Raw genomic sequence first — 10,877 nt, 5'->3', positions numbered from 1 at the left:
TAGTGACAGACTCTTGATTTCAGGTCTGGTCATGATCTCAGGGTCCTGAGGTAGAGCCCTGCATCAGGCTCTCTGCTCACCGTGGAGTCTTGTCCTCCCTCTGCTCCTCCCCCTGCTGCGTGTGCTCTAATAAAATCTTAAAAAAAGAAATCTGCATATAAGTGGACCCGTGACATTCAAACAGGTGTTATTGTAGGGTCAACTCTATTTATGATCTCATCATTCCCTGCAAATGGGAGATGGTACTTAGCTTAAGATATGAAATTCTGGTCAGTCCTTTGCTGGACTTAAAAGGCTTGAGAGTAAAAATAACGTTAGTATTGGTCCCAAGGATATCACGTAAGGGTAAGGAAAGTCTTCTTGTTGTTGGTCCAGTTATGGATTATATTTGATTTAGAGTTTTCTTGGAAGCCTAATGAGATTGAAGTTGGCAAAAATCAAAACCAAATGAAACCAAACCAAAATCCAGAAAACAAACACTTCCCTCCAATAAAACAGAAAAAGTTAAAATCTGGATATGTTGTCCAGGATAAAAAGGTTGATTTTTATAATGACATTTTCCCCTCTTTTCTTCTCCATAATTTCCCCTTTTTGTACCCAGTGCTGCAGAAGGTTCAAACAGAGCCTTTCTGGGATTATTAGAGACTTACCCTCTCTGGTGGCACTGCCCCTTGCAATCATGTTTAGCGTGCAGAAGCCAACTTTATGCAGTTGGAGAAAAGTGCCTTTTCCTCCTCGCGGATGCAGCCTGGCTCTGGCGCACCACAGTGTGGGGGGGCCGGAGGGGAGCTGGTTCTGAGCTCCCACCTGCTCTCCGGGCTTGGTGCCCTTGGCAGGGCTTGCTCAATCCAAGCAACTGGTTTTTAGCAGCCCTGGCTGAAACCCCACACCCAGTTTTTCCCAGAAAAATCATGTTTCAAAGTAAGTGTAGGTGGTGAAAAATATAATTTTAGATATCATCTACATAAAAGCACACATTTGTTATCTGGGTGATACATAACTGATAAATAGTGGATATATATGTGTGTGTGTATATATATATTACATTTTTATATATAAATGTATACTCTCCTTAAAAACATGAAGACAAATATAGAGACCAGTGTTGTTTTGAAAAATGAATTTATTAAAATGCTCATAATTATAAAAGAATATTAAAATGCACAGAAATTCACAAAACATTACAAACTTTACATCTTATGCCACAGTGTATGAAAGCATCATGAATATTTCCGTTCTACTTTAGTTAAGCTGCTCATACATTTTAACTTTTCAAACATCTTCTGCACAATGAGAAAATGGTACAAGAAGTGTTTCAGTAACAGAGCATGTTCTGCCCCCCATTGTGAACTAATGTTTTCTGAAATTCAAGATGCATGCATGGGTAATTAAAAGGGAAGGCGTTTGGTGACAGTTTGCAAGATGGCCTTGTTGAGTTTTCAAACAGAAATGATAGCGTTCCCTATCTATTGACACATCCGAAATATCTGAGGGATATTTAAGGAAAAATCCCCTGAGTATTTTGGTCTAATGCTTCAATCTGTTAAAATTCACAGGCATTACAAAAGGATACAAAACAAAGTTCTCTAGTGGTTAACACCAGGCAGGTGGAGGGCCAGATTTTCCTTTCATGGGGGCACAGTCACACCCACCCTTTTTCCTGGGGTGCTGCTTCTGCTCACATTTACAGATCCAGCCCGTGCCTGCCTGCAGACGCAGCCCCACATTTTTCTCTTTGCAGCGGACAAGTCCGCGCTGGAGTTACATTAACACTGTCGCTGTCCCAGGTGACCTGGCTCCCCGCACGTCGCTGTTTGGGGAATATTGGCAGTGTCCTACATCCCATTTTCTGCCTTTAAAAATATAGAGCTTTCCCCCACTCCTGTCCACAAAAGCACATTTTAACCTATGAATGATTGATGAAAGATGACTTATGAAGACGTAAATGCACAACTCTTTTAAAGTTTTATCGTATATACAAGGAAATAAGGCAAGAAGATTTCCTTTCTGTGCTCCCCTAAATGGTGAGTACTCGCCCAATCCAACACGAGGAGATAGTCCTTGGCTTCGGAGAAGAGCAGAGTTAAGAGCAGAGGAAGCGGCCCCACTGGCAGGAGCGGTATCCCAGGTGAGCAGGGGAGGGACCAGACGCAGTCTGGGCTGCGAGGAAGGAGCCCTTTCTTACTCCCTGTACGGTCAGAGCTCTTGTGGCTCCTGGGAACGCTCTGTTCCCATTGTTCATGTGACCAAGAAGGTTAGTGAAATGTTGTTCCTGATCCACTGGGCCAATTCAGAAGTCCAGAGCGCTGCTCCGATGGATCCTCCATACGTAACTATTTTTGTTTTTCAAACCTTCACGGCATGCATTTAGAACGGTGACCTTGAGTCAAGCTGCTCTTACCACAAGCCTCTGAATCCGCTCAGGAAATGGCTTTCCTTTCCCTCTGCCGCTGGGATTCTGAGTGGCTTGGCCTCTGGGCATTTAGCAGCACCGCAGTGGGTGGCGGCCCACCTTGCAAGAACCCAGTGCCAGACACCCTCTCCCACACCCAGCGCTGCCCAGGTACCAGTCAAGCAAGCGCAGTGCGGGCCCCGGGAGGGCTTTGCACCTGAAAGGCGGTCAAGCACAGTAAAGGCTGCTGAGCGGACAAACTGAAGGCAAGATGTGCGCAGTGTGCGGGCATTCATCAGGAAGTTATCTCCCGCTGGCGGCAGGGGTTGTGACCAGACTGTGGCTTTAGGGAGGCTCATATCCAGACCAGAGTCTCTTTTTTGGATAGGGAGTGATCTGGGTCTGCCTGTCTCTTTCCTCTCCCCCCACCACGACCCCCCCACCAACCCCTATCCCGGTGCACGCAAGTTACAAACAAGTTCTGGGCTGGGACTAAGGGAATTGAGGATGTAGGGAAGCACCTTGACCATGGCAGATGCTTTGGTATGTTGATCACTTGGATAGGCAGGACCCCTACTGGAAAGGCACTCCCCACCGGGACTCACAGTGAGGGCACCTGCTGTTCTCTCAAGCTGTGCAGCACTGTCCTGTTGGGTGGGCTGGGCAGTGAGCCATTCCCAGGGGTGCCAGTGAGCTGATCTGATGGCTATAGGGCAACTGCTGGGAAAGGGATGGGCTTATCTTTCCAGACTCTTACGCTGATAAAAATGTAATTTTAATCCCTTGATTTTTTTTCAAGAAACCACCTCTCTTTAGAAGAGGTAAATTAATTATCCTGATCAATAGGAGTTCCAATTCTATTTGAATCTGTACCTTTCCCCACTTTTGTCATCTTACTCCCTTGAGATTTGCAAAGCAGTCAACACTGATTAGGCACAGAGGATTCCAGGAGTGCTCCTGGAAGATAAAAGGTGTCACTGTGGATTAGTCCAAATACACTTCAGGACCCTGCTATCTTTATTCCAATCCATTAAGAGTATTTCTTTGAGATGGAAAGACAGGCCAGAATGAAGACGGAAACTATTTCCTCTTATTAAGTGAGGTTTCGTTTTCTGTAGGGATGTGCTAATACACCTAAATATTGTGAATTCTTGGGTCTATTTGCCGCTGAATACAGCATTCAAACTGAATTCTGAGTTAGCTATTTTTAATCACACAAAAGCTAATATGTCTAGTCTTTAACGAAAGTACTGTAAGGGAAAGAACTCTGGGACCGATCTGGCAAAGTGAAGAAATGAAACACCGCCTAAAAGGGGAGCATGTGCTTGAGAACAGAAAGGAATGAAAATAATCAAACGGAAGGACAAAAATCCATTCAGCTTTGGAAGAGGTGGTTTTTAAGCACACTGCGAGACACTTTCTGTGTTACAGAAATTCCAATTTATCAAAAAAGGGTAACATTTCTGGTTTTCCAGGTGATTAGTTTTATGCACTTCTTGATCTAAATTTTGCATTTCCCAGGTCCTGCATGGCAGGCTGAAACTGAAAAATAATCTCTATGAAAATGGCAATAGCGAAGACACCTATTTGCCAAAGTGTTTTAACTTCAACATTCTCATTAGTGATTCAGAATATATTTTGACGGCGTTAAATTCTGTAAAGTGCTTCTCAGAACATAAAGCTCTTATTCTAATTTTGGTCGTAAATTGTTCTCTACCACTGCCCCCATCCTCTCAGCTATGACCCCCATATTTTTTGTCATATCTTTGAGGTGATTCTCCCGAAGAAGCTTTTGGGTTAAGTACTTTTCTCTCTTGATCTTGCTCTTCGTGCTTTTGGATACATCTGGGATGGCATAGGATACAAAGAATTTCACAGAGTAGATGAGATGCTGTGGGAGAGAAGAAAAGTGTCCATCACAAGGAAATGGTGGGGAACACAGAGCTCTTTTCGTTTTTGTGATTTTTTTGTTTTGTTTTGTTTTTGGTTGTTTTTTTGCTTAGTCATCCCAGCAATAGATCTGGACAAAGTGGTGAGTATTCTCTATATACAACCAGTCTCTCCTATACCATGTGGTCTGCCAAAGAGCTACATTTTGTTGCTTTGACAATTTCAAGAACACTAACACTCACCCTGACAATGCTGTAGTATTTTTGTGTGTGTTCCTTTCCTATCTCATTTCCAGGCCTCTTCCCCCAAAGATTCGCGCTAAATCCTATCTGTATCATTTTATTTTTGAGAACCTGTTTAACAAAATATGTAGATAGCCCCAAATAATATATTGTTTAGTCTCCCTTGATTTGGACTTTATAAAAAGTAAGATACTGTATATGGTCTTTTGAAAATTACTTTAAAAGATTTATTTACTAGAGAGAGAGAGAGAATGCACGTGAGCAGGAGGGGGTAGAGTGAAAGGGAGAGAGAATCTCAAGCGACTCCTCACTGAGCATGGAGCCCAACACGGGGCTCGATCCCATGACTGCAAGATCATGACTTGAGCTTAAACCAAGAGTTGGATGCTGAACTGTGCCACCCACGCGCCCCTAAAAATGACATCTGCATTCAAGACTAGTTTCTAACCCATCCATGTTATTGTGCATAACTGCAGTTTGTTCATAATTCTGTATAAGGGTCTCCTGTCGATTACCCCATCAAAATGTACTGGGCTTGTTTCTAGTGTTTCTATTAGAAACAATGATGTTAAGAATGTTTTTGCATTTGGATTCTGGAGGACATCTGTGAGAGTTTCTCAAGGGGATGACCTAGAAGTGGAACTGGCAAGACTCTGTTAAATGAATACTCAAATTTCCAAGATGGTATCAAAGTCTTTTCCAAAGTAGTTAATCCAGCTTCCACCTCCACCAGCAGCGTGTGATGGTTTCAGGGGCTCTGCATTCTTGCCAGCACTTGTGGTCATCGTTTTTTTCCTCACCAACATAATGATTATAAAATGCACTTTCATTTTAGTCATTTAGTCGTTTCTGATGACTAATGATGTCAAACAAGTTTTTATTTGTTCGTTATGCAAAAGTCTCTGACCTACCGAGGAAATACACAATATACAATGTACACATCATTAAAAATCAACAAATTGTACATGGTGTTCACGTGATAAGAGTGTGGCGAAAGCAGTAAAGCAGATCAGGAGTTTATGTGTTACGTGGGAGGCCAATTTCAGATGGATTTTGTACAGATCAGACTGGGTATGCCTCACTTTGCCAAGGATTTGAGGAGGTGGGGAACCAGCCACACAGACATCAGGAGGAAAGGCATGCGAGGCAAAGGGAACAGTCAGTACAGAGTCTGTGTGGTGGAAGCCTGCTGGCTGTGCATCAGGAACAGCAGTGGGGAGGGATGAGAGAGAGAAAGAGAGGTAACAGAGCATGGCTAGAGCGTGTCAGGCCTTGCACAGCACTGTAAGGACACTGGCTTTTACTCTGAGTGAGATGTGAAGGCAGCAGAGAGCCTATTTAGGAGCCCACAGCCCTAATTCAGGTGAGAAATGATGGTGGCTCCAACCCGGTTATAGAAGCAGAGTTGGTAATGGTCAGATCTGCAATGTACTGTCCAAGGAAAGCCAGCAGCATTGCAAGTGGGGGACTCTTAAGAATTTTGCCCTTAACAACCAGTGAGGTAGCGACAAATGCCATGACTGAGAGGGGGCAGACCCATTGTGGGTGGAATATTTAGGGCAGCATGGAGAGAACATTCCAAGTGGATTGAAGAAAATATGGGCATTTGGGGTGGTAGATGTATGTGTTAGCTATCCCAGCAGAAAGGTCAAGTAGACATTGGATTCATGGGTTGAGTTCAGGAGAAAGGGGCTCTGGAATATCGTTGAGTCACTGGCATATACATGGTATTTAAATCCAATGGACTGCGTGAGATCACCAAGGCTGTGAGGAGAGAGAAAAGAGAAGGAAGGGACTAAAGAGATTATGAAGGGACAGCCTAGTGAGATAAGAGGAAAAGGGAAGAAAAGTTTTCCTGGGAGCCAACTGAGGAGGAACTTCAAGAAGGAGAGAGTGATCAGCTGTGCCAAAGGCTTCTGATTAGTAGATAATGGGAGAGTGGAGAATATCTGAGATGAGAGTGTGTCTGAATGATGGAAATTATAGAGTCAAGGGGCGAAAGCTGATGATGTAGGAAGGCGAGGTTCTTTTTTTTTTTTTTTTTTTTTTTTCTTCCCCATCTATATATATAGACGTGGACTTTCTGTATTATGCTACCCTTGCATTTCTGGGGTAAACCAATGTGGCCTGATGTCATCTTTAAAAAATACATTGCTAGATTCAATAGGCACATTTTAAAAAGATCCTTGCATCAGTGCAACAAAGGAGACTGGATTATAATTTTCCTCTTTCTATTCCTGTCTGATTTAAGGATCTAAAAGGAGTTGGAGAGTGTTTCTTTTTCTGGTCTCTGGAGGTAACTAAAATGATCTGAAAGTATACGTCTAGAAAGTGTGGCATCACTCTCCTACAAAATCATATGGGCTGGCATTTTGTTTATGGAAAGATTTTTCAATTACTCAAAATTTTGTTATAATTCTAGGTTTATAGTTCCCTTCTTTAGCGTTTTAGAAGATATTTGACTACTTGCTTCTGGCTTCCATGCTGCTGTTAAAGTCTACTCTCATTTCAATTTTATCAGTCATCTGTCCTTTTTCTCTGGTTGCTTTTAAGATCTTATCTTCAAGGAGCTGCACTTTTGTTACAATCTCTGTAAGCCTGGATTTCTTTATTCTGCCTGATATTTGCTGTGCTTTCTGCTCTGTGAACACATCCCTTTCATTTCTTTGGGAAGAATTTCAGCCATTAATTCTTTAAATATTGTCTCTCCTCTAGTATTTTTTTTTCCTTCTGTGGATTTTTAAAAAACTGCTTAATCTCTTTTTCACATTTTCCACTTTCTTCTCTCCCTGTGATGTGCTGGGAATAATTTTTTTCAGACCTATCTCTCAATTCATTCATTCTTGCTTCAGACTTCTGTTTAATCCATATGCTTTTTCATTTCAACAACTATATATTTTTCAAGATTACCTTGTAATTTTTTAGTTTATTGTTTGCTCATTTGTCACTCATTTTTTTAAAAACATATTCATACACATTTTAATTTATAATTCCTAATGTGATAACGCATACTCTTGAAGTTATTGAGGGTCCAAATTATTATTTTCTGAATCTCACTTGTGGTTTTTCTCATTTCCCCATGTTATTACTGTTCATCTTTGGAAGCTCATATCTGATTATTTCAATCTGAGAGAAAAATGTGGTCTAAACGGAGGACATTCTTTTCTCCAGGGAATATATGCATTTCCTTCTGCTCTGAGACAAATTCAGCTCTTTGGGGGGCCCCTGGCTGAATCCAAGAGTCTCAACTTTAGCTGGTCCACCTTGGGGCTGACCCACTGCTTGGCGCCCTTGAGACTCTCGAGGGTGGAGCTGATGACCCCCCGGCAGCCTCAGAGGCACCTGCGCCCCAGGGGGTGCTCACGGCTGGAGCTGAGCCGTTACCTTTCTGCCCCCCTTTGTAGATTCTCCTCCCTTTCCCTGAGCTTGAAAATGCAAAGGAAATTCTACTTTAAGCTGACTGTGAATGTTTTGTAGTGAAATGGCCCCTCAAGAGTATCTAGTCAGCCATGATTTCAGAAGCAGAAGTCGAAACACTTTGGTCACTACATATCTGAATATAAACTAGTGATTCTTGCTGATGTAGCAGATACTCCAGGAATCCTCCAATTATGGGGAGCTAAATGACAACTTGATTCCTCTTCTGTTAATATTGTGGTTTTTTGTTTTGTTTTTTTGTTTTTTAATAAATACCAAACTGAAAAATGATCAAAGCCACACAGCCTATCCGGCTTTTTTCTTGCTAACAGACTCTCATTTTGTTCAGAGCAAACCGAACACCTCCTGTCTCAGCCTACTCTGTTGCTTGGAGGAGCCGTGTGCCCTGGAGGCTTCTGGCAAAGCATTTTCTCTCCTGACAAAAAGGAACAGATACGGCGAGCGTCCTCTTTCTTTCTCCTTACTGTCTAGACCCTGTACGTGTTCCATCGGGAGTTGCAGCTCTCACCCTGCAGCCACACACACGACATGCCGAGATAGAGAGCGCATGCACGCAAGTGCCAGAGAGACAGAGATCCTGTCCCTGTCAGCGAGCTGGTCTTGATTCAGAAGCCGCCACCTACTATGCTATATGAGAAAAATCAACCTTTAAGTGTTACCCTAACTAGGACCACAGCCTTCACAGTTTGGTAGTGGTTATTCCCTCTGCGTCAGAAGTAAAGTTGCTTAGTTCAATTTCAAATTTATTGCTGCCTCAGTCATTTTAAGAGCTGGTTAATTTTAGGGATACAAAAAGACTATTCTAAGAGGTAGATTATGAAAATGTAATAAAAATACTTAATAGTAATACAAATAAAACTACGACAGCAATAAAGTTCCTTAGGGGCAGAGATCAGATCTTAGTCGTCTTCAATAAGCCCCTTCCTGGTCTAGAATGCAGGCCAGCGCCCCAAATTTTTAAAAAAGGCACTCAGTACTGCAGTGAGAGGCACCGAATCCCCCTAGCACACAAAATGCTTTCACCTTTTCAAACAGATAACCGATTTCATTTCATTAATGAGAGCACTATGGGTATTCGCCTGTTAAATTTCATTAATAGATGTCCTAAAATAATTGCTAGCAAGAGAAAAGAATGTATTTTAAGTCCAAGTTGGCAATACTTAATGCTTATACTGCCGTATAAGCTCTTTCAAAATATACTTCTTTTACCTCCATGACAATGATGAAAGCCAGCTTGGCTGCGATCACGTGCCAGTAGTAGATGTTGTGTTTATACTGCTGTTCGTGTCCAGGTGGGTTCCGGAAATCACGATACCTGAAAAGTAAAACAGGGATATCAGGAGGTTCTTTTTGATTAAGTAGTGAAAGCAAGGACCCCTTTCAAAAGAGGTCATAATTAATGTACTGTTTTTTAAAACTGGACATCCTATAAATTTTCTCCAAGAGTTTAATTTGCCTACAAAATCCTGAAATAATGAGTCCAGTAATACTTAACATAAAAAGATGATGGTAATACATACGTACACACACACCATATGTGTAAAAAGGAAAGTATTTAAAAATTTTTTTGTCAGAATTTTATTCCTGCTTTCTCAAAAGAGTATAACACTAAAATGACGTGGTGTATTTTCACAAACAGGATTATAAATTTATTTATCTCGTGGTATCAGCAGGCTTCCCTCAGCTATGGGCTACCCCTCCTTCTAGAGAGGAATGTCCAATTGCTTGCTGTAATATAATCAACCTAATTTCCTTTTAAGAGGTCAGGAGCTACTGCTGTTAGTCTATTGCCCTCAGGTAGCACATCTCAAATTTTCTGCCTGTAACCTTTTAGACCTGGAAGAGTGTAACTACTCTTTAGAATTATGTCAAGTAAGAGTAAGAAGATTCGATACGGGATTCTGAAGAGGCTCTAAAAACATTTATTTGGGGCTTATTTCTAGTTTCTTGGTTGTGCTGCTGAGAATCTGAACCAGAGAAGGGTTTGAGGAGTTGAACTAAGTAAGATTTAAAATCTCCTTTAGGGTTAAGACACTGAATTAAAAACAAAAACAAAAACAAAAACCTTTAGGACCTGTAGTCCACAAACTTTATCAAGTAGTGATTTACTTGTTTATTGTCCACAGCTGACCTCACCAGCCATCACAATCAATGCAGAGAGAAGCGGCCTCATGGAATGCTTTCGAGAATGCTGCTAGGTGAGCATGCAGTCCTCACATTTCTCGTCTTTGTATTTCTTGGAGTGAGAGGGCTGCTTTGCTGTCACTCAGCACATCAGCGTGTGCTTGAATAACAGATGAGTCATTACAACTGAATTGACTTGTTTTTGGGAACTCCTTGAGTTTCTTCCTTTCTAAGGTATGAACAAGACTCTCCTCCTGGATGAGTTTCCCTGTAATCATTTGAAACTCCCATCTTTAAATGAGGCTTTATGTTCTGATTGGTAAATTCTGACCCCAGTCTGTATTAAGTTTGGCTGAAAAGAAACCTGGGGGCGGGTGGGGAATGCCTCCAGCAGTTTTATTTAGAATTACATGACAATAAAAGTCCTTTAAAAGAGGAAGTATATTTTTAAACAGGTAAGCAGAACTTGCCTGCATGTGGTAGGGATAACCGCCTTAGGGTCTGGATTTCCCTTGCTTTGGTTTTTGAAGTCTGAGACGTTGAAGATGGAGAGAGTACTGTTGATGTAGCCTTCCATGGTGTAATGGGTGTGGTTGCCATATGGAGGGACGGAGAAGGACCAGTAATACACCAGGCGGGGGATCATGTCCGATGTGAAAGCAATAATCATGGCCTGTTTGGGGAGGAACACAAGACAGCGGCTGTTAATTTAGAGCCTCTACAGCTATGGTTAACAAACACACCAGAATTACATGTTCATTGGTTGATTTTTTTTTTTTTTTTAATGAAAG

At 41.8% G+C, this 10,877-nt stretch overlaps 1 protein-coding gene across 4 annotated transcripts in view; it reads right to left on the bottom strand.

The window, feature by feature from the left end:
- Positions 1-1,105: 1,105 nt before the first annotated feature.
- ANO6 (anoctamin 6) overlaps positions 1,106-10,877 on the bottom strand; it is a 187,894-nt gene continuing 178,122 nt past the window's right edge. For 3 of the 4 annotated variants that reach the window (XM_032347961.1, XM_032347962.1, XM_032347960.1), the window contains 3 exons: positions 10,557-10,759; positions 9,172-9,277; positions 1,106-4,283 (listed from right to left, as the gene is read on the bottom strand). In XM_032347961.1, the coding sequence (XP_032203852.1) occupies positions 4,077-4,283; positions 9,172-9,277; positions 10,557-10,759 (516 nt within the window). In that variant the 3' untranslated portion in view covers positions 1,106-4,076. Of the gene's footprint in view, positions 4,284-9,171; positions 9,278-10,556; positions 10,760-10,877 lie in introns of those variants that run through there. The other variant, XM_032347963.1, reaches the window with a different exon arrangement.

This window comes from Mustela erminea, chromosome 6 (assembly GCF_009829155.1).
Source record: "Mustela erminea isolate mMusErm1 chromosome 6, mMusErm1.Pri, whole genome shotgun sequence".
Lineage (NCBI taxonomy): Eukaryota > Metazoa > Chordata > Mammalia > Carnivora > Mustelidae > Mustela > Mustela erminea.
Note: the sequence above shows the minus strand (reverse complement) of the source record. Positions and strands in the feature narration are given on the sequence as shown.